The sequence below is a fragment of the Talpa occidentalis genome, unplaced genomic scaffold, assembly GCF_014898055.3.
Source record: "Talpa occidentalis isolate TD23 unplaced genomic scaffold, MPIMG_talOcc4v2.1 talOcc4.3, whole genome shotgun sequence".
NCBI lineage: Eukaryota > Metazoa > Chordata > Mammalia > Eulipotyphla > Talpidae > Talpa > Talpa occidentalis.
The window spans coordinates 37166827-37191746 of NW_023603184.1; the positions used below are offsets into that span (position 1 = coordinate 37166827).

The 24920-nt window shown below is 42.1% G+C and overlaps 1 protein-coding gene across 2 annotated transcripts in view; it reads right to left on the minus strand.

Moving 5' to 3' along the window:
* Nucleotides 1-24920, minus strand: part of STIM1 (stromal interaction molecule 1) — a 161478-nt gene that overhangs the window by 12314 nt on the left and 124244 nt on the right. For both annotated transcript variants that reach the window (XM_037522841.1, XM_037522840.2), the window contains exons 4-7: nucleotides 22967-23078; nucleotides 17221-17336; nucleotides 7543-7720; nucleotides 3806-3983 (exon numbers count right to left, since the gene is read on the minus strand). In XM_037522841.1, the coding sequence (XP_037378738.1) occupies nucleotides 3806-3983; nucleotides 7543-7720; nucleotides 17221-17336; nucleotides 22967-23078 (584 nt within the window). The remainder of the gene's footprint in view (nucleotides 1-3805; nucleotides 3984-7542; nucleotides 7721-17220; nucleotides 17337-22966; nucleotides 23079-24920) is intronic.

Sequence of the window (24920 nt, forward strand, 5' to 3'; positions counted from 1 at the left end):
AACTGAAAAAGGCTGCCTTAGTTATGGAAATTTTTGAAGGACCAATGATAATTATTAAATTTTTCAAAGGTAGCAGAGAGCTATAAAATCAATAGTGCGAGGCCTGCAGTTCTCAAAGTGTGATCTGGGGATCCTTGAGGATCCAAGAGCATCTGTAAAGTCAAATTATTTTCCTAGTAACACTAAGACATTATTTACCTTTTCACTCTCTCTCTCACAACTGAACTGTGGAGTTGTGCAGAGGTCACAGGATGTGCATATCACAACAGACTGAATGTAGACACTAATATGAAAATCAAGCCATCTATTAAGTCTGACATTTAAAATGTTTGAAAAATTGTAAAAAATTGTTCCTCTCATTTAATCATTTTTATTTTAGGAAAATGTAGTCATTTTTCATCAAAATGTTATTTGTGTTAACATGTAAAGAGGTTAGTGTATTTATTTTAAATTAATATTTTAAAAATTTCCGTGTTCATTTCTAATACTACATTGCCCATATAACAATGTTGTTTGAGGTCCTAGATAATTTTCAAGAGTAAAGGGGCCCCGAGGCTAAAAGTCTGAGAACCACTGGACTAGATGAAATAAAAATCCAGAGAGAAAAACAGCCTTTCTAAGATGAGTTGACAACTAACTGTCAGCCATTTCCTTCTCTAGAGATATTTGATAATTCTAGGTGAGGGCTGAGAAACAGGCTTGGCCCAGGCAGAAGGACTCCACTAGGGCACAGAGAGATCAGCCTAGCTTTTGTTGGCAGTAGGGTACTGGTACGACAGGCTGGGAAATGAGGGCTTCCACACATACATTCAGCTTTCTTTTTTGGCTATTTACTGAGTTTTGGTACAGGGAGGAATAATAGATAGCGAGGCTAAAGAGTGAATATACTCTTCCATAATTTCATAATGCCTAAAAGACAAAATATGGTGAGAAGGAAGGGACCTGCCTCCAACACAGTCTGTGTCTTCCTCTCTAGACATCTGCAAAATTTTGAGGCTACAAGAATCAGGAGGTTAGCCCTAAATTCAAAATCTCCAAGTGGCAAAAATGTCTTTCAGGGTTGAGAAAAAAAGAAATCCACTACTCTCAATAAAAACTAAGGAAGGGACAGGTCTAAGAAACTAGGACAAACGAGAGCTAGACCAAATCTTACAATTCAGTTCTAACATAAATCTGTTTCTGAATGGCTTGAGATGATTAGATCTTTACCCACCTTACAGAAGAAAGGGGTTGGAACCCTACATAAGATAGAAGAGGGCCTCAATTGTTCTTATATACACTGCTAGTATTTAATAAAAATAAATGATAGTGATTAGAAGATTCAGGAAAATATAACCAATTTTCCCAAAGGGGAAAATAAGGAGTGTCATCAATGGTCCAGATGTTAGAGTTATCAGACAAGGACTTCAAAATAACTATGATTGAAATCTTAAAGAAAATACAGTAAAAGACAAACATAATAGATGAAAATATGGAAAATTAGAGAGAAGTAGGATCTTTAAGAGTGAAATGGGCATTCTAGAACTGAAAAATACATTGTCTAAGAGTAGGATTCCACTGAATAGGTTAAAAAGCACAAAGTTCTTAGCAAAATACAGGATTAAGGAACTCAAAGATAAATCAATAGAAAACAATCAGACCAAAACATAGGGAAGAAAAAAAAAGAATAAAACTGAGCATAAGAATCTATGGAATACAGTCAAGAAATCTAATGTAAATGATGGATTCTCAGAAGGAGAGAAGAGAATGGAGCAGAGGCAGTATTTTAAGAGACATGTGAACACTAAAAAGAATATGTATTCTGTAATTGTTAGGTGAAATGCTCTATCTGTGTCACTGAGGTCAAATGGAATATCATGTTTAAATTTTTATATGTTTACTGATGTTTTTGACTGCTTCTTAATTGAGAAAAGTATGCTAAAATCTCGAACTCTGATCATAAATCTATCATCCTTTTAGTTCAACTAAAACTGGCTTATACTATGAACCAATCCGCAGCTACTGCAACATGAGTTCAATCCCAGGCCAGGAGGTAACCCAAATGGCGCAGCAGACCTCTCCTGTCTCGCCCGCTGCTCCCCTCAGCAGCGGATCAGTAGAACTGCCTGTTCTGCTCCCCACTCTGTCTCCGGTGAATCCTCTCAACCCCGGTACCTCTGGCCTACACCCCAGCTCTTGTATGCATAAATAAATAAATCTTTAAAAAAATTTTTTTAAATGTCAATTTCCTTTGTCATTAATCAATAGATTTAATGCAAACACAATGAAAATTCCAGCAGGGTTCTCTTTGGTTTTTGGTGTATGAGAGGTGTGTGAGGGGGCAACAAAATGACAAGGAAGAAAAACGCTGAAGAACCTAACACTACCATATACCTATAAGACAATGTTGGATAAGGATAGATAAATAGACCACAGAGTAGAACAGAGATTGCTGAATGATTGCCTGGTTGAGTATCTACATAAAACTAATTTGAAATAAACCATACCCCTCAATCTGCAAAGTAAAAAAATTCTTTTAGAAAGAAATTTAGGAAGATATCTTACAGTTAAGTGAAGAATTCTTAAACAAGACACAAAAGCACCAACAGTTAAAAGAGAGATTAAATTGGATTTCATTAAAATCAATGACTTTTTGTTCATTATAAGATAATATTAGGACAAAAAAAAAAACAAAAAAAAAACAAGCCATGCGCTGGGAGAAAATATTTGCAATGTGGCTGTATATAAATATACTGACAAAAAAGACTTACATCCACACTATATGAAGAACTCTTACAAATCAATTTGTTAAAAGACAGCCCAATTTTTAAAATGAGAAGAGATTTATAAATAAAAGGGACAATACATTTATGAAATGTTGTTCAATATTAATCACTAGAGAATGAAAATTAAAATCACAAAATACTGCTACATCACTACCAGAATGTATAAAGTTAAAATGCCTCCAAAATACCAAAGCTATAGCTCAACTACAATGCTCATACATTGATAGTGGCAGTATATATTGGTACAACCACTTCCAGAACCTATTCAATAAACTTCCAATAAAGATAAATACATAAATGCCCTAATGCATGTCTTACAAAAATAAGTATTTATGTCCACCAAGAGCCATATGCAAGAAGGTTCATGGCAGCGTTACTCAGAAAAGGCAAAAAAAAAAAAAAAAATTCTACAAAATGTGTATTAATAAGAGAATGGATAATTTATTGCATACTCATACAAGTATTATTACTCAGCAATGAAAATAAACCAACTATCACTACACACAATGACATGGATGACTATCACAGGCATTATGTTGAGGAAAGAATGAAAAACAATATATACTGTATAATGCCATTTATATGAGGGTTTAAAATCAGGTGAAAGTAATCTGGTTTAAGAGTTTGTGACCATAGAGAGACATCTTTGGGATGGAATATTGACAAGGAGCAGTGGGAGGCAAAAGTGAGCCTTTGGGATGCTTAAGAGATTCTGTATCTTGATCTGGATGGTAGTTGCACAACTACACACATATGCAAAATCTTGCCATATACTTATGGTTTGTACATTTTACTCTACATAAATAGCTCAATAAAAAGGGGAGAAAGAGCTCTTATCATTGTTATCCACTGTTCTCTGAAAATCACAGCGACTTTTTCTCAACTTCCCCACTACTCTTACTGGTCAGAGTCTGGTGACTCTTAAAGACATTCTTTGAGCCAGATTTCAAAGTCTTCACACATGAAATTTTCCAGCCCAACCTTCGGTCCTTGCCCTTCACCCTCCCCCACTTGGTGTGTCCAGTGGGACACTCTCCTACCTGTTCCAACTCCTCCTCAGCATATTTTTGGCGGCTCCGCTCATTCTCAGTACCCTCCCGCAACTCCTTCAGCCGCTGGGCTTCCTGCTTGGCAACGTTGATCTCATCACGCAGCTTCTTCTCCAGATGCACCTTTTCCACCTCGACCGTGCGGTGCTCCTCCTGGGCCTTGTGCAGCCTGGGGGGTGATGCAGGGAGCTGGAGGAGGCCAGGTAAGGGGTGCCAGCCAACACGCCATGAGTCATGGCATTGAAGAGGAAAATGAGGGCTCCAGCATTCAGCACATACACTCCCTACACTGCTGGCTGGCTATGAGTTAGCTCAGAGCCAGCAGAAACCAGGGCTATTACCATAACCATAATTCTCAGATTGGCCACCATTTTGCTGCCAGTAATCCAGGTTATGAAGATAGTTTCCTAGTATATGAATAGTTCCTCTAAAATGTCTCACATACTAATAGTATTTCACATTTGTTCCCCCTACAGATAATGATATGTTGCAACATTGTCAGCCTGGGACAAATGTGAATCTGAAGACTTAGAAAAGGGAAGTAACTGCAGGTAGAATTGAACTGGAATTCCAATCTGTATAACTTCAAATTCTACATTTATTTCGCTTATACTGGGCATACCTGGAAAGTTCAATAAGTGTAGCATACCCTGCAAGCTAGACAAAGGTCCAGAGAAAGTCTGATGGCTGAGATATGACTGGGCTGGTGGTAGTGGGGAGGTTTAAGAAAGATGAAAAAAGGACTATTGAGCTATACTTCTTGCACCCCTGACTACCTATTCCTAGAAGCACAAAATGAAATTCATGTCAAAGAGAGAGCCCCTGGCTGCCCCAGAGCAGGAGTTCCTGTTTAAAATACCTTACAGAGTAGGGACAATTTCAAGAGCATCAGTTATAATGAAAATAAATCCTTGTACACACCACACCATCCCCCTATTCACTGACAAAAACCTTCCCCCTCCTTCTTTCTTTCATATATCGATGTTCATCCATCCATCGATGTATTCATTCACTGAGTACTTTCAGACATCTACTAAATGCCAAGTCCTGTGCTATGTGCCCAATATATGGAGATGAAGGAGAAAACAGCCCCTGCCACTGAGGAATTCATTATCAAGTCCAAAGTCAACAAATAACTATACACAATGTGAAAGTTCTAAAATGAAGATTGATAGAAGATGCTGGATGAGTCCAAAGATGGAATGATCATCTCTGGGTGAAAGGAGTGAGAGAAGGTAAGGCCAGGTAGAGACCCAGCAGAGAGTTTACTGATCCCTCTGGAAGAGATAAAAGACTTAGCCACTGTCAGGTGTCCCTATCTTAGTAGGAACCACCAAGTTATCAGGGACCAAACCAGGAGGGGAAACAATGATGTGGAAGATAAGTGACATATAGCTTAGGTTTGAGGTATAGACAAGAAAGGATAGGCAACGGAGTAAGAACTCAGAGAGAGGCTTGACCACTGACTTAACTGGCCAGGTAAAAGAGAAGAGACAGAAACAGATATGAATCTAAAAAAAATCCCAAATCCATATCTGTCAGTGACTGAAGCCTCAAAAGATGTGTTCGTACAAGCAGGGGAAGAAGAAGAAAGCTTGCTGCGGACAAACTGAAATCTAGAAACCTACTTAGTGCCTTGTGAGAAAGGGAGTTGAACCTCCTCAAGATATTCACTAGATGGCGCCAGATGCATAGCTAAAAAAAAGCAGAGGCGCCATTTCCTGCTCCCAACTCCTTCCTTTGCTGAATACCCTCCTTAATTGTATCCTCCATGACCCAACCTTCTGAAATTACACCATTAGAGTCTCATCATTTTCTTTCTTCTTCTTCGTCTTCTTTTTCTTCTTCTTCTTCTTCTTCTTCTTCTTCTTCTTTGTTGATTAGTAGTTGTTTACTTTTAGGGAATCAATTTTTCACCGAAATATTGTCCTCTCTGAACGCAGCCTCTTCAGAATGCCTTCTCTGTATAATCGGGCATGACCACTTTTACAGAAACTACTAAAGACAGAGATCCATAAGTACTATTGGACACAGAAATGAGCAAATAAATGTACAATCAAGTCTTGCTTCACTCTACCTCTTTCACAGGAGACTGGGCATTTTGAAGAGAGCAATCAATTAGCAATACAAGAAAGAAAGTTACATGCCCTGTCTCTAAGTAAGTGTGTGACTATAGACAGGTCTTTCCCTGTACTCAGTCTGTTTCTTCATTTTTAAATGAGAGTTAAAATTCCTGCCTGCCCCAAAGAATTACCTTGAAACCCAGTGAAATCCTAACTGGAATGCACATGTAGTATTACATCGATTCACCTAAAATATCAGGAACTCTCTAAAAACAAGCTCCAAGGTAGCTGGCAGTGCAGGCCTGTTAAAGAGGGACAAGGTGGCCTCTGGTCTCTGGACACTGTCAGGGCAGGCTCTGTGAGTGCACCTGTGTAGAAAGCGTGTCTCTGGGGCTGTGTGTACATTCATTTCTCTCAATGGTCATTTAGCTCTGGAGGTCTTGGGAAGCAGGGAGGGCTAGGAGCTTAGTTTTATCCCCAGACTTGGAATGTCTCCCACCTAGATTCTTTCCCTTTGGACTGAAAACAGTATGTGTTTTTCAGACAAATGGAATATGGGCACTATCTCGCATTTAGCCCCCAGTTAGCAAAGGGCCAAGAACAAATGAGCTAGCAGAGTAACCAAGGAATCAGCTCACAGGTAAAACTCCTCTTCCCTAGCAGCTCAGCCCATGGAAGTGAATCTGATAGGGCTGCCCTTACTGAGGCAGCATTCTATATTTAACATGAGTCTTCAGGTGCCAGGGATCCAGGCCCACTCTCTAAATTCAACCTCAACTACAAAGATCTCCCAAACCATCCTTCGAGGCCCCCTCCTCAGAGTCCATATCCACTCCTCTCCTGCCTCTGTGCCCTTCCAGTCCTTAGAGGTCTCATCGCAAAAGCTGGCACCAAGTCACTGCACTAAGTGTATGCTCACTGTTCCTTCTTATGAGTGAGCTTTGTTGCCCAGGAACAATAAATTCCTTATAGTTTCCAGCGCAGACCTGGCTCCTAGATGTCAGGAAATACTTAGATTGTCTCACTCACTCACTGACGCTGCCTTCTTTTCACAGCAGGGTCATCTACAACAGTTTTTAAGCCATGTTTTATGTAAACAGAATGTCAGATTGTCAGGGCTTGAAGGCCCTTGGTGTTCTTCAAGTTCAACCCCTTCTTATTATTGATGAGGAAGTAAGCCCTAGAAAGGAAAGGGATTTCCTCAAAGTCACACAATGAATGAGTACTTATGAGATTTAGATACCATATAAGAAACTAAAGGCATTAGGTCAGATTTGTAAGGTTTCTTTGGGGGAACAAGGAAGCACAGTTAATTATGTCTATATGGGAAGGGAAGCAGTCCAGAGGAAGGACGAGGGATAGAATGACCCCTAACAAGCCATCCAACCAGGGAAGCCCAAGACCTCTGGCAACTATGCATTTCTCTGTCTGAAACTAAGAGGTAGAAAAGAGAAATAAGCTCCTGCCTGGGGAGGAACAACGCCTGTGCAACTGACGTGGCAGGAACCTAGGCTCCCAATGTGGTTTCCAAAGGAGGACACAGCCTGGGCACCCATGTCAGCATTGCCTCAGGGACCAGGTAGCCCACAATCCAGGTGGAAATGGGGGGTGGGGGAATCCCAAGAGCTGGCAGCCTAGGGCTGGGGGAAACGGGCAGAGTCTTACCTTTCCTGAAGGTCATGCAGGCTCTGCTCAGCTCGGTGTAAACCCTCCAGATCCTTCATCATCTTCTTCATGTGTTCCTTGGAGTAACGATTCTGGATATAGGCAAACCAGCAGCCGCCCACACCAATAACGATGGATACTACCAGCATGAAGTCCTTGAGGTGATTATGGCGGGTCACTGCCAGAGAGGAAGGACATGGTGAGGCACGTTGCCCTCTGCACACTCAGTCTTGTAGACTCCACTGCAGATCCTCCTCCATGAAGCGTTCTCACTCAGGAGGAGTTAGCTTCTCTCCTTAGACACATACTCGCCACACACTATTAATATAAGCCCTGTCCATATTTCTCTGCTAGTCAAGGCCTAGTTTGAAAAGGATGAGACCTTAGCGCAATGCAGGAAGCTTATTAAATCATACTTCCCTAGAGTGCAGTGAAGAGAAGAGCACTAATGCCTTCTTAATACATCCCAGCCATCCCTGGGATGAGCTGTGATGAGCCCCTGTGCCAAGAGGCAGTGACTTCTGTCCACAAGGTAAGCAACGGTATGGGAGCTAGAGTAGATAGAAGGGCATGGTTGGTGAATTAAAGCAACATCAATATAGCTTGAGCTCCAGCTGTGGGACTGAGGTTACTGTAGGTCTCCTGGACTATTAGTCTATTCTAGGTACAAGATGTAAAGCACAGATCAAGTAAAAATCTATAAATCTCATCCATGGGGCACATTTCTAGGCTGTGACTCAATCCAGAGACCTTCCATAATAGGAGCAGCATCAATAGATATTTGAGACATTGCATATGCCAAGGAAAAGGGACAGATCTAAGTCCAGAGAATGCCTGGCAGCAATTTGGTGAAGTACCAGGGCCGTAGTCGCCAGCTGGGGTTCAAAGCAATGCTTAGTCTCCACAGCAAAACTGAAATGCTAAATAAGGAACAACACCAGGAGAGACATGCAAAAGCCATATCCCAGGAATGGAGCCAACCAGAACAGGGGCACTCCTGGAGCCTGCCGTTATTTGTAGTCTACCAACTCTAGACTTAGCCAGGTGCAGGAGTCCTGAGAGAGAGGCCCTAAGGAGAAGAGGGCTGCTACTGCAGTCTCCACCTGTTCAACTTAGGGTAGAGTGGCTGTGGGTTCAGAGGAGCCCCAGATAAGGGAATCAGAGAAGGAAAAAAATTGCGAAGTTATACCAGACTAACAACCCCCTGTGCACAGCAGCGGGGGAGGGGGAGTCAGAGTAGGACTGTACAGGATGCCAGTGCCTGGTAAGGACAAGGTCTGATGGGACTCCGGAAGGATCTAGATGGAGCCACCAAGTTGAGGTAGGGTCAGACAGCAGAAAAAGTTACATGTAGCTGGAAGACGATATAAAACTGAGGCCTAGTTCACAAAAGGGTTCTATTCCTAGCTCTTCATTGTCCCTGAGTCGCAGGACATGGGGACAGTGTGCGATCAAAGACAGATTAGCACATTCTATTTCCATCTGAGGGAGGAGAGTTACTAGGTCCAGGGTGGGGGCCATGTCCTTTACATGTTTATGCCAGACTCAAAATCATGAGGCCCTCTGACAGCCATCCTCTGAGCTCCAGGCAAGCCCACACTTCTGTGAGTGAGCCCTCCTCACTCTCCTGATCTTCAGGCCCCCAGAGGAGGTATCTAAGCAGCACGGTGAGACTCTTTCTGAGACACACCAGCCTCTATACAACCTCCACCACAAGCGGGGGGACTCTCTCCCCTATCGGTTAAGAACATTTAATCTTGCCTTCCCAGGGTTTCTCAACTCCAACATCCTTTTGCACTCTTACCAAAAGTCAAAGGTACTCCTGATCAAAAGAGATTCTGTGCAACCAGCACCCTCCCCCCTCACCTCCAATACGTCAAAGTTCCTGAGGTGGGCATGCAGATTGAGCCCCTAGCTTACTCCATTCAGTCCCTTTATTCTGCCTTGTTCAGATTAGCTAACAAGATTCTATTATTTTTTTCCAGCTTCATATTCTCACCTAAGATATGAACAAAAGTACTGAATGACCAGGTCAAGGATAGGTTCCCACTCATCTAAGGTAATACTGTTCTACCTGTCAGTCCCTCTGAATATCTTCAGTCAGTTTTGACTTCACCTAAATGTACAGCATCCACTCCATAGATCCCTCTGTTTTGTCAAATGCAGAGCTGAAAGTCAGCTGTACTGTGTGTTACAACCTATGAGCTAGTCTCAAGCTAGGAGGGAAAACAATGAATGTAGTCTGGATAATTTACTCTGTGGTCCCTACTGATCAACACTGTCTGATGTCAGTGCCCAGCACAACACTGCCCAACATACTAAGTCATCATAGATATTTGTGGCATTGTGTCTTTACTGACAAACCTCAAGCATGATATCTCCTGGGATTTAATACACATAAGAAAGAAAGGGAAATAGAGAAAAGGTGAAATGTATTAGGTATTTATATTCCTCAAGTCTAAGTCTCACAACAACTCTATTAAGACAGAGTGTTAGTATTCCCATTCTATAGACCAGAAAACTGAGGCTTCGTAGAGATTTTGACTTGCTAGATTTCATAAAAGGTAACAGTGCTGGGATTTAAACCCAGATTTTCCCGAAAATACCTGCATGATCTTGCTGCTACATCCCACTTTCTCACTACAACTTCCACACTCATGCAGCAGGTATCTTTCCTGCTTTGCCACTTAGGACACCTCTCACCATGGCGAGCGCTATAAGCACTGAGCTAGCCTGAGTGTGATTCAAAGACTTCAAGGTCTGATTTTCCCCCTCACAACATCATGGGAGCTGACTGTGGCACTATCAGGTCAGTGAAAACCCAAAGCCAAACAAGTTAAACACAAGGCCTCATGGGAAGAAATTACTGGCCCATAAGAGGAAGCACTGGGCATGGAGTGTTAGGAAGTCTGGGTTCTATGCTTGTCTCTTCCCCAGTTTGTTAGAAACTCACTCCCCCAATCTGGATTTCAGCTTCCTCAGCTATAAAATGTGTTATCACACAATTACTAAAGAGATCAAATGTGCAATTGTAAATGAAAGCATTCGAGGTGTTTTGCAAATACTCACATGGATGTATCCAGTAGGTAGTTAAGAGTGCAGGGCCTCCCTGGTGGCGCAAGGGTTAAGAGGCTGCCCGCAGCTACTGCAGCAGGAGTTTGATCCCTGGCCTGCCAGGGAGCTACCCACAGGGCTCAGCAGACCTCTCCTGACTTACCCGCTGCTCCCCTCAGCAGTGTACTTCAGTCAGTCTGCCTGTTCTGTTCCCCGCTCTATCTCTGGTGAATCCTCTCACCCTCCGCATCTCTGGCCTGTACCCCAGCTCTTGTATGCATGGATAAATAAATCTTAAAAAATAAAAAGTGGAGCTGTGGAGTTGGAAGAAATGGTAAGAACTAGAGAAGCAGATGTGAGCATTGTCAGATCCTGTCAGTGAAGCCCTTACACTCCTAAAGGAATCTGTGGATGGTTAATTTTGTATGTCAACTTGACTAAGCTAAGGGATGCCCAGATAGCTGGTAAAACATTTCTGAGTGTGGCTGTGAAGGCATCTTCGGGTCAGTATTTGAATTGGTAGGCTGAGTAAAGAAGACTGTCTTTATTCAAGCTAGTGGGACCCATCCAGTCAGCTTGGCTGCTGAGGGCCTGATTAGAACCAACAGGCAGAGGAAGGGCTCATTTGCTCTCTGAGCCTGCATTATGCCATCAGTCTTCCCCTGCCCTCTTATATCAGTGCTCCTGAGTCTTGGGTCTTTGGAATCAGACTAGGATCTACACTATCAGTCCTCTGGCTCTCAGACCTTTGAACTGAATGAATGAATGAATTACCCACTAGTTTTCCTCATTGTCTAGTTTGCAAATGACACACTGTAGGTCTTCTTGACCTCCATTATTGCATAAGCCAATTCTTATAGTAAATCTCCGCATATATATCCCATTGGTTCCATTTCTCTGGAGAACCCTGACCAATACATAATCTATAAGCCACTGGGTCGGAAGACGAAGGGAAAACAGGGAAATCAAGAATCTAATCTATGCCTTAGTGTTGATGTACTTCTCCCCATCATAACCCCACTCCCACTTCTCAGTTCCTACCACCTTCCAGTCCACAGTCCACAGAGACCTTTCCATTCTTTCTCCTCTGAACTAGGTCTCCCTGCTCAACCCATTCTTTGGATAGGTAAATGTGGGTTATGTCTTACTATCTCAGAGACTGGCCTATGTTGTTTTTCACGTCAGTCACCTTCTGGTGACTAAATTCCTTAGGGCCAGGGCACAAGACATATTTAGCTCCATGACCCTACACTTAGTATAGAGCCTGACCAGAGCAGATAGCAAAGGTAGAGAGAAAACAAGAAGGAGGGAGGAAGGATTTAGCAGAAAAGCATACTTCACAATTTAAAGTATGTGTGGAGGGCAAATACCAGCTCCTGGGGACGAGAAGAGATGACCAGCTGTCCTGCATAGCCCTTCCAAAAGCTTAGCTCTCAGAATCTAGCTCAAACCCAGTGACCATAGCTACAGCAGGATGACCCCGGAGTTTCAGGAGAGCAGATGTGGCTAGTAGGTGACAGAGATAACCGAAGGAAGCTAGCTGGGACCGGGGAGCCAAAGGGTGGCAAAATTCCCAGCATGAGCGCTGCAAATAGATTTTGGCAAAATTAGGTCAACCATTAACACAATCAGGCCTGAGACGGGGGAGGAAGGTGTAGAAAAATGAGTTGCTGACATGTTAAGAGAGTCAGGGATAATGGTGAGAATTTCCAGGGTCCCGGTTAGTATTGAGAAAATGACTCTTTAATCACTATCACTTTCTAGAATCCCCTCTCCCAATTCTTTTCCACTCTTTCTACTGCCCAGAACACCCTGACCCTGGTAGAAACAGACACTCAACCGTTACTGCCAAAATGTGTGATAGGAATTTCTTTTGTCATTTACACAGCCTGTGCTGAGATATCCGTTTAACTGTAAGAGTTGTCCCTGGGACCTTCTTTAGCTGCCTTGCCTATTCAGACACCCCTAGGTAAAGGCCCTTCTCCTGTCTTCCCTCAGCCCTGTAGCTGTGCAGAGGCTCAGCCTCCTTCTGTGTAACTTCTAGCATATGTCTCCTGGCACATACACCTTGCAGGGCCTTAAGCAGAATGCTGATGACAGATGAGCTGTTTCTACCCTCAGGGAGCTACTAGTTTAAAGGATAACAGATTGAGAACAGACTGGAATAATGAAGCAGGTACAAAGGGTTGTGGGTTCCCTTTGTAAAAGAGAAAGGGGAATTAAAGAGAAGACTGGAGCATGTCTGGAAAGAGGCTGGAAGCCTTCAAGCCTGGAGAAGCTTGAAGGGTAAGTTGGAACATAACAGGAAGAGAAAAAGGGTAAGGATACAGCTCATAGGTCCCAACACAAGCTTTTCCAGAAAGGCAGCCACTCCTACTTACTGGGGATGTTTCCCTATTATCTGAATTACTGAAGAAGGAAAACAAGGCACAGTCTATTCTTTTCCTCTCCACATTTGCCCTAAGCCCCAACAAATACTCCTCAGACCTCTCACTATACCCTCCCTAATAGTCTTTTTTTTAAATATTTATTTATTTATGCATTCAAGAGCTGGGGTGCAGACCAGAGGTGTGGGGGGTGAGAGGATTCACCAGAGACAGAGTGGGGAACAGAACAGACAGATTGCCTGAAATACACTGCTGAGGGGAGCAGCAGGAGAGACAGGAGAGGTCTGCTGCACCGTGTGGGTCACCAGCCTGGCCTGGGATCGAACTCATGCCGCAGTGGCGGCAGATAGCTTCACAGTGCTGACACTTAACCCCTTTCATCACCAGGGAGGCCACCCTAATAATCTTGATAAAAGCACAACAGCTACACTAGCCCCTAGCCCAGGAGTCACCACAGTAGGCATATACTAAAAGTAGTAGCTACCACTTAATTAGGGCACAGAGATCCTTAGGAAAGTGCCCAAGGCTACAAAGTGTGATAGAATGATAGAGCCACTTCATTTTATTTCAGTATTGGTACTCTATCTCTTTTCCTTTAACAGAAAGAGAGAGTGAGATACTATGATGGAAAAGAGCACTGAAATGTAAATTAAAGATCTAGGTTTGCATTATAGCTCAGCCAATTAAAAGGTGAATGAACTCTAAACATTTATCTCATCTCTAAACCTCGATTTCTCTGAGACATTATCTGTAGAGAAAAGGCCCGCACTCTGCTGCCATGGTGAGTCATCAGCTTAGTCCTGGAACACTATCTCTAGGCCTGTGTCTCTTAGCTCCCCTAACACCTGACTGATGGCACTGTCAGGAGAGCCCCCAGATGGGCCTGTGAGTCTAAGCCATCTCTGCAGGGTGGAAATGGCTGAAGGACCATGTGCTGCTCCATGGCCACATGGGAAGGCTGAGCTGTCTTCTACTATGCAGAAATGAACCCTGAGATGATTCTGTACTAAACCAGACTGATCCCACTTCCCCTTCCCAAGTTCTGTGGTTGCTATGGACAGATAAATTCTTCTCACTCAGCAGACCCTCCTAGATACCGAACAACAAACTTTTGATTCGAGAATTCTCAAGCTGGAGACCAATGGCAGCACTTTTGTTAAGGCGAGGTAGCGTGGCTGGCAGCTCTAAATGACCCAAGTTCTCTAGGGCATGCCTCATGCCTCATGGTGCGGATGCCCATACAGCCTCCAAAACTCACCCTAGATACAAAACACAGGTCAGAGTCAGCTCAGGTCATCATTCTAACTTTTCAACAAGGAATAGCACTGAATTTGGGATTTTAGTCTATGTTCAGATGGGAACACAGTTGAGAGGGACATAGATCAGGGGATTCTCTGCAGGCACCACCAGCACGAACCCACCCTTACAGGAGTCTCCTAGTATTTTCCTCAGATTCCAGCTGGCAATTTTCAAAAAAAAAAAATTTTAACAAGCATCAGTAGGGAAGCATAAGAAAAATATTTGCCATTAGGGTTGCTGCTGGATTCTAAAATCTTAGTTGGCAGGAATACACAGAGCTCTATCAGAGTCCTGGAATGAGAGGGCAGGTAAAATCCTAGCTCTAAATCAGTTTTACAGAGGAGGAAACCTAGGTTTTGGCTGGAGAATTAAATGGCCAAAGGAAATTTGGTAAGGTGGGTCAAGCACGGAATTCCTAGCAACACACGGTGCATACAGTATCTCCTGCCTCTCACATAGGACTTTTATCAATCAAAGGTTTCTCTCAAAATATCAAGAAATGTTGCAACTGGAAGGAATCATCAGGATGCATTAGCTCAGCTGTCTCATGACACAAGCAGAAAACACAGCCTGAGGAAAGTGACCCACACAAGGCCGTACAGTGAGCAGCAATTTTGAAAAGACACCAAGGTGCTTTCCCTAGTCCATGAGAAGGACTCTAAATACAAGTCTAGGGGTTATAAAAAAATCAAATTGTGTATGTTTTTTTTGCTGTTGCTGTCATTGATGTTACTGAGATATAATTCACTTTCCGTAAAAGTCACTCTTTCAAGAAGTACAATTCAGTGATTTTAGCACATTCATCAGGTTGTACAACCATCAGCACAATTCATTTCAGAATATTATCATTACCCTAAAAAGAAACTCTGTACCCATTAGCAATCACTCTCCACAGCTCCAAATCAGTCTTACAGAAAACACCAATCTACTTTCTGCCTCTATGGCTTTGCCTAGTCTGTATATTTCATATAAATGGTATCATATAACATGGGCTGCTGTGCCTGGTTTCTTTCATTTAGCATTTTTTTTCAAGGTTCATTCATGTTATAGCATGTATCAGAACATCATTCCTGTTTATAGCTGATTAGCATTCCATTGTAAGGCTATGCCACATTTATTTTTTCATTCATCAGTTGGCAGACACTTGGGTTGTTTCCATCTTTGGGCTTTGTCCATGTCCCACTATCAATATGCGCATACATGTCCTTGTTGGAGAACCTGTCTTCAATTCTTTGTATATACTTTCATATGTGAAATTACCAAGTTATACAGTAAGTCTGTTTAATATTTGAAGAAAAACCAGACTGTTTTCCACAGTAGCTGATCCATTTTCCATTATCACTAGACTTTTACAAGGGTTTTAACTTCTCCACACCCTTGCCAAGACTTGTTATTTTCCATTTTTTGTTTCTTTTTTAATTTTTGTTTCTATTGTAGTTATCCTACTGGATATGGGGTGTCTTCTTAGCTCTAGTATCTCTGTTCTGCCTCGCTCAGAAACAGAGGTTACTGCTCACCTCTGACCCCTGCTTAGGGTAGGTCACATGCAGCCTATAGGCCACATGAAATGTGCCATGGAGAAAATTCAGTATAACCTGTTTCACTCAGACCTCTCTTGCTGGCTCTGACCTCCTGAACCAAATAAGATGTAGCTGGGATTCTAGATCCCATGCTCTCTGGCCATAGCTGACTTTTCCAGATAGAATTCTTGTCTACTCTAATCTGTAGTTTCTAATGCATCCTTTTCAGATATGGAAAATCCTACTTTAATACAAAACACATAACAGCTATAAAAGTTAGGCTATTTTTGCAAAGTCTCTCTCCTTTATTACCTCCCAGGAATGGGAGTTCCAGATAATGATGTGTCAATGTAGGTGCATCAGTTTTAACACATGCCATTCTGATTGAGGGTGTAAGTAATGAAGGCTATGCATGGATGGAGGCAGGGAGAGTATGGGAAATCTCTATATCTTCATTCAAAACCACTATGACAAATAAAGTCTATAAAAAAAAGGTCAGATCTACCTGTACTGAGACATCAACTTGGACACTTGCCAAGTCGGATACACACACAGGGAAATATTATGCTGCCTCTAATCTATCTGCCAGCTGCCTCTTTGCACTGGTACTGGGCTCTGTAGCAATCTACTGCTGGCATCCTCAACTCCCAAAGGTGGTAGTCCCTAAAAGCCCACTAAGGTTATTTTTCTAAGAAATCTTATTTTTGCCCTTAGTTCGCATACACTAAGAATAAGAATGGCAGCATTGGCTGTTCCCATCTTGCAAATCATTAGGAGTGGAATGCTCTCAACTAGTCTCCAGCTGAAAAGACCACCCTTCTTTAGGTCTGAGTGAATCTACTGCTTCATGAAAGCCCACTTAGTCCTTCTCTTTGGTTGTCCAAGGAAAGATGTTCAGCAATCATCCATGCACTCTGCATACCCACAGCAAGAGGGAGGAACAGTAATGCTGTTCAGTCCCTTATATGTTATTTGTTACCCCTGAGCATATGCTTCACATTTCAATCTTTGTATTTTTGCTCAGGTTGTTTCCTCTACCCTTCAGGCCCACCCCTACCACCTCCATGGAATAAAGATCTACCCATGCTTAAAGGCAGCAGTCACATTCCACCGTTTTTACAGAATGCCTTCTCTATCCCTCTTCTGGACCTCAGAAGCACTGAGCACTCTGTAACATTCATTTTAAGCCATTAGGGCAGAATGTGATTCATGCAGGTATTCCTACAGGGTCCGGCACAGAACCAGCACAAAGTTGATATTTCCCAATGTAGTTAATGAACGAATATTGTGATTTGGCTGAACTAAATGTATGGGTACACCACTCAACAGCAATGGAAAAAGTGGAGGCACCCAGCCTAGCCACCCAGCAACCCTAGGTGTCCTGGCACAACCATAGCCCTTCTCGCCACAGGACTCACAGAGAGGAGGCCCAAAGAGCACAGTATCCAGGGCCTTCAGCTGCAGTTTCTGCCGATGGCTCCGATCTGTCATCTTCAGCACAGTCCCTGTCATGGTGGTGTTGGTTACAGCTAGCCTGTTGAGGCAAAGAGTTTGGGATCAGTTTTCCTGCCGGCAAAGTCAGGAAGCATTCTGGTAGGACTACCCTCCTCCTCCAGGAACAGCTCCCTAATTTGCAGCTCTCGGTTATTGCTCCCTTGTGTGCTTTAGAACATAGATCTATACTCACAGCTCTCAACAGGGAGTATGCAGGGACATGTAACATTTACCAAGAATTTGTTTGCCCTTCTCTCCATGTCCACCTATTCTCTAAGGATTATCTATCTGCTACCATTCCCACACCCAACTATAAATTTTTGGTCATGCTTCTCCTTTCAGAAATTATCTGCTATATATCTGTCTCCATACTCTCACCATTTGTAAATACAATCTCAGGTCCAGCCCAGATCAAAATGTCATGCTACACAACCTGGTGATTCTGGGTGGGGACCTCTGAATTATCCTAACCCTAATCTACTGCCATTAAATATAAAAGTTGTGACGATAAAAAATGCATTAATCTTATTAACTGGTACTTGAGTCACTACAAACATACTCTGAATCAAATCACTGTAATTTTTTATGACCTTCAACCAAGTAGCTCTGTTAAGAGAGTGTAAACAAGAAGATGACCTAGGAAAAGCAGGAATTTCTCTTCTCCTAGAACACAGTGGGTACAGGAGAAGATGGTTATTAAGATACAAAAGGTTGAAAATTCACTGGTCTGGGTCCTACAATGGTGCATTTACTACTGTGCTAGTCCATAAGGTTGGAGCCCTTTTCCTGATCCCCTTCCCCCAGATAGAAAAGAAGCTTTTGCAATAACAGCATGTGATTTATCATACTGACTGGGCTTGGAGGAGTAGCTACTTCCTTCTCTAGCACTGGGAAGCAATCAAACCTACCTGCAAGAGAGACCATGATGGGAGTGGGTGGGTGGCAGTTAGGAGCTCCAGCTTCTGGTCCTATTGGTGACTATCAGTGACTCACTTCTCTGTTCCCCTAGGCCTCAGTTTCCTGCTGTGCAAACTTAGGTTAAAGCTAAGGTGGAAGCTTCCTACAGACCTGGGAGTTATTGAGACTCCTCTTTAGAGCACTTACCAGATGAACTGGGCTTCATCTTACTGGTCAATTTAAGTGTCATCTTTTCTACAGTCTTTTTCTCAAAGAAACTTATGAAATGGAATACTATTAACTTCTCAGCAATGAGAGAAATGTGAAAGTAGCTAACATTTACTAAGCAACTATTAGGTATTCCATACTGTTCTGACACTTTACAAACAATGACCTCCCTTTAGTACTCATGGCTTTAAGAACTCAGTTCTACAATTATTGATGAAATTCATATGGAATCACCAAAAACCCCGAATAGCCAAAGCTCTCCTGAAAAAATAAGAAGGGAATGGAGGCATCACACTCCCAGACTTCAAACTCTACTACAAAGCCATAATCATCAAAACTGCATGGTATTGGAACAAGACCAGACATACAGACCAATGGAATCAAATAGAAAATCCAGAAATAAACCCACAGATTTATGGTCAACTAATCTTTGACAAAGGAGCAAAGACTATGCATTGGAGCAAAGAAAGTTTGTTCAATAAATGGTGCTGGGAAAACTGGTCGCTACATGCAAAAGAATGAAGCTTGACCACTACCTCACACCATACACAAAAATCAACTCAAAATGGATTAAAGAACTAGACATAAGACCTGAAACCATAAAATACATAGAAGGAAATATAGGCGAAACACTATGTGATATTCACATCAAAGACATCTTTACAGACACATCACCCAAAGCAGTAATAGTGAAGGCAAAGATAAACAGCTGGGACTACATCAAATTAAAGAGCTTCTGCATAGCAAAAGAGACAATAACAAAAACAAAGAGAAACCCCACCAACTGGGAGAACATTTTTGCACACAACACTAATGATAAAGGACTGATCACAAAAATCTGCAAAGAGCTGATGAGACTCAACAACAACAAAGAAAATAATCCAGTCAAAAAATGGGCAGAAGAGCTAAAAAGAAACTTCTCTGAAGAGGAAATGCAAATGGCCAACAGGCATATGAAAAAATGTTCAACATCACTTGTAATCAGGGAAATGCAAATCAAAACTACCACGAGATACCATCTTATACCAGTGAGAATGGCACATATTAAAAAAACTAGCAACAACAAATGTTGGCGAGGGTGTGGAGAAAAAGGAACTCTTCTGCACTGTTGGTGGGAGTGCAAACTGGTCCAACCACTATGGAGAGCTGTGTGGAGATTTCTGGACCTACTAAACATAGAGCTTCCATATGATCCAGCAATTCCACTCCTAGGTATTTACCCAAAGGACACAGAAACATCAATTCCAAAGAGCACCTGCTCCCCTATGTTTATAGCAGCACTATTTACAATAGCTAAGCTTTGGAAACAACCCAAATGCCCAAAAATAGATGACTGGATCAAGAAGATGTGGTACATATATACCATGGAATATTACTCAGCATTCAAAAAAGATAAACACATGCAATTTGCAGCAACATGGATGGCGCTGGAAGGGATCATGCTCAGCAAAATAAGCCAGAAAGAAAAAGAAAAATACCGGATGGTCTCACTCATAGCAGGAATCTAGAAAACTTAAATAAGGGACCAGGAAAATGAATAACTATAAGAAAGTGAAAATCAAAATCAACAAAAAACTATGAACCAGAGACACTCTATGGGGGGTAGGGGGCGGAGGGGAGGGATTGGGGTCAAAATAAGGGGGTTGCAATTGTATGGGGAATATAAAAATAAAATTTATTATAGAAAAAAAAAAGAACTCAGTTCTAGCCCTTTGGGCTACAACCACCAAAAGCAGTAAATTGACAAAATTACTAACACAAAGGAAAGAGGAAAGGCACCTATATGTTCTCTTGGCCTCTTAGAAAACATGGAGTTGTTTCTTTAGGGACATAGATGCAAATGTATGATATAGTCCACATGATATTGTAGACATTAATGATTTGGGCTCTATTCAAAAAGAAATGCCCCACACACATTACACCATGGCAAAACTGGAAGAGTCTATAATGTTACTCACATGCAGTTGGTATTGCTGTAAACAAACAAGTAAAGGGCAAGATTCTTGCCAAGAGTTAGTGTTCGTAATGAGCACATTAAGCACTCTAAGAGCCAAGACAACCTCCTGAAATGTGTGAAGGAAAATGATCTGGAATAAAAAGGAAGCCAAAGGAAAAAGTATTTGAGTTCAACTGAAGCAGCAGCCTCCATCCAGAGAAGCACTTTGTGAGAACCCATGGAAAGGAGGCTGAGCTGCTGGAGGCTGTCCCTGTGGATTCAGGGCCTGGTGTAAAAAAGAAATAAATAAATGACCTCTGAATTATAACAATAACTCAGTTCTATTAGTTCCACTTTACAGAGAAGAAAAAGGAGACTTGGGTTTGAGTAACTTCCCCAGTCACATAGCAAGTAAGCAGCAAAGCCAGGAAATGAACTTAAACCTGCTAGATTCTTCCCATTATACCATGCTGAGTAGTGAAGGGTCAGGAGCCACTCCTACTTCATTCCACACTCCATGCACTGAGGCCTCCATGCTTCCTGCTGTCACTAGGTGCCATAGTTTGTCTTCCTCTATTCCTGTGCCCTTCCTGGCTGGAAATGGTTGTGGCTCTGGTCCTTGTCATAAGAGTTAGGGCTAAGTAAGTCCAGAATCTGGAATATACCTCACTCGATCCTTTACAGTTTTGATCCAAGCCATAGTCATTCCTCAAGATGGAATGTTCCAGGGATTCCCAAGGCAAATTACTATTTCCATGGATAAGGATAAATAAATATAAACCCTAGAGCTTCGTGGTCAATTCTCTATTCAGTTGTCTCTTCCATTAACATAGACTTCTTCGAGACTTGGGTAAAGTGCAATGCATCTCTCTGTCCTTGGGGAGCAGAAGAGGGCAGGGCACATGATAGGCACTTGGTAACATTTGACTAAAAATAAGGAATCTGAATATCACCAGAAAGTCTATCTTCAACTACAAAAGGCAAGAGGAAGGTACACTGAAAACAGCAGGGCACTTAGAACTGGGGAGACCTAGATTCAAATCCCAGTTTGATCATTTACCAGGTTGGATAAATCATAAAATATTTGAGACTCAGCTTGCTCATCAAAAAGTTCGAATAGGGCCTCCCCGGTGGCGCAGCGGTTGAGCGCTGGGTTGCGAAGCTGCGCGCGGCCTCTGCGGCGCCGGTTCGATCCCCGGCTGCTCCCCGGCCCCAGAGGCGGGTCCCACATGGCGCGCAGACCTCTCCTGCCGCCCGCTGCTCCCCTCAGCAGTGTACTTCGGTCCTTCTGCCTGCTCTGCTCCCCGCTCTGGCTCTGGTGAATTCTCTCGCCCTCCCGCACTTCTGACTGTACCCAGTGCATGTATAAACAAAAACAAACAAACAAACCAGCAAACAATAAATAAAGCAGCCTCTATAAAAAAAAAAAATAAAAAATAAAAACACTCTCTTAAAAAAAAAAAAAAAAAAAAGTTCGAATAATAATTCCTTCTTCCCAGAACTGTGAGAATCTTCCAAGAAGTGAAACAATGGGTAGGAAAATACTCTCTACAGACATGTACAAACAGAAAAATAATTGCTTTCTCCAGATTAGGGAGAAGCTGTGAAGAGGCTGTAAGCAGCAGAGGAGGAAATGGCCAGATCAGCTAGGCCTGGACAGCACTGCCCTGTATAGCTCTGTGGCTGGAAATTGCTAATGTGTGGACATCCAAACAGCTTCACTTTCCCTTTTCCCCTCTGCTCAAGCTCAAGCTCTGCTCAAGGTGCATAATCAGATGCACCTATATATGATGAAAGGGGAGGATTGTCATCATCTTTGTCCCCAGCACCCAGCGCAAGTGCATGGCACAGAGCAGGTACCCAGTAAATATTTGTTGAATGAATAAGTACATGGATTAATGACTGAATGACATAAAGGGCTAATGTGACATAATAAGAAGTCCAAGTAGTACTCCATCTCCTCACCACTCCCACCCCAAGTCTTTGTAAAGGAGGCAGAACTAAGATACAACAGGTGCTGGAGAAGTTATTCTAGAGAGGAGGCTGCAGGCCAATGGCAGTCAGCCCCAATCTCTGCCCGATTACTTTAGAGTTTATAAACTGTATATGGATAATTCAGTAGAGGCTAAAAGAGCCCTAAAGTTCCTGGACAATAGAACAGGTAGCTGTTGGAAGACAGTGTAAGAAAAAGAAACACCACAGGCCTTAAAGTCTACCCAGTGCAGATCTAGGTTCAAATCACAGTTTTGCCTCTCACTAGCCATATGAACCTGGAAAAGTTAGTCAGTTTCATCACCTTACAAAATAATACCTACCTTACAGGATTGACATAAGAAATAACTAATTTGAGTAGAGTGCCTGGCATGTACAAAGCACTCAATAAATGGCAGCTATTAGTGCTATTCCCAGGATTGACAGGAATATTAATTTAAAAAAAATATATGAAACGCCCAACATGCCTTACAGCAAGAGCACAATAGATGTGAGAAGAGCAGAGGTCTGCCCTGAAAAGGGTGGAACCTCACTTAACCAGCCAGAACAACCTGAAGGAAGGTCGACACAGTCCATCACCTGCACCCCCAAGTGAGAGAATCCAGTCTCCTCCTGACCTTGGCATGGCATGGCCACTGAGCTGCAGCTTCCGGAAGGTCTCCTCATATTGAGGAAGCTCCACATACGTGATCAGCCACTGCACCACCTCATCCACGGTCCAGTTGTACACTGTGGGGAGAGACAAGCAAGCACAGCTGTGACTCCAAAATGCCAGGCACTGCTTGTTCTTATCATCAGTCATGGTGACCTTAACATTTACTATTCAACATCTCTCTCCCTCATAAAATTAAGTATGAAAGAAGTATATTCTACATGAGCCTATTTATTTATTTTTTAATAAGAAATGGTTATTTATTTTATTTTTTAAATTTTATTTTATATATATTTTACATCATTCTTCCTTTTTTACAATGTAAGCTTTCTCCTCTCAGGTGAAGTCCCCACAAAATTCCCACCACCAACCAATTCACCCATGTCCCATCACCATAGTCCCTTGTGTAAGAACACATTCCCACCCCTGTTTTGATCCTCCCCCTCTTCTTCCCCTGCAAAATATCTCTGATTTATAGTTGCCTGTTGATTTTGATTTTTAATTTATTATAATTAATTTTTCCCTTGATCTCATATTTATTTCCTCTACATTCCTCCTATAAGTGAAACCATCCAATATTTGTCTTTTTCCTTCTGGCTTATTTCACTGAGCATAATCCCTTCCAGCTCCATCCATGTTGCTGTGAATGGCATGAGTTTATCCTTTTTGATTGCTGACTAGTATTCCATTGTGTACATAAACCACATTTCTTGCTCCAGTCATCTATCTTTGGGCATTTGGGTTATTTCCATAGCTTACCTATTGTAAATAGTGCTGCAATAAACATGAGGGTGCAGGTGTCCTTATGAGTTAATGTTTTTGTGTCCTTTGGTTAGATTCCTAGGAGTGGAATTGCTGGATTGTATGGAAGCTTATTGTTGTCTACATGAGCCTATATATATGCACATATATAACCTCCTTAAGTCTGAGAGATCAACCTGTAAACAACACTATTCATGATTTTTCAGTTTTGTGCAACTAGTAAATTTCCTCTATTGCTTATATCAAATAGAAAAGATTTTCTGTCACAACAGGAGTCATTTCTAACTGAAATATTACCGGGTGATTATTCACAACATGGTGAATCACATCATCACCATATGTGGCAAACTCTCGTTAATTATTCCTCAGTATCATAATGTGATTTTAGATGAACAAACATACAAATATTCCTTTTTAAATAATTTTAATATTTGTGTGGTATTTAGACACACAGATTAAAAAAAGTATCTCCATAATTTGCAAGAGTCAATAACAAAGGATTAGAAGTTCGAATCAAGTGAAGATGAAATGACATCATGATGTGTCATATAAAAAAATCGAAGTTTCATGGTACCTTGAATAGAGAAAAATGGTGGGAGGATGAGTCATCAGATGCACCCAGTTGTGCAGGCACGCTGAACTGAAAAGGGCCTGGGAACAACTGAGTTTCCACAAAAAGATATCATTTCACTAGATTTCAAGTTTGTTTTAAATTGACATAGAAATCTTTTTTGTTCATATTTGTATACAAATCTAATATAGCAACTCATTTTATGTTTGTACATATTTAATTAACATTATAATAAATCTGGGCCTCCCCGGTGGCACAGCGGTTGAGCGCTGCGTTGCAAAGCTGCCCGCAGCCTCTGCGGCGCCAGTTCGATCCCAGGCTGCTCCCTGGCCACCAGAGGAGGGTCCCACATGGCGCGCAGACCTCTCCTGCCGCCCGCTGCTCCCCTCAGCAGTGTACTTCGGTCCTTCTGCCTGCTCTGCTTCCCACTCTGGCTCTGGCGAATTCTCTCACCCTCCCGCGCTTCTGACTATACCCAGTGCATGTATAAACAGAACAAACAAATAAATAAATAAATAAATAACATGCCTCTATAAAAAAAAAAAGTCTATAAAAAAAAACATTATAATAAATCTAATTTAAGTCA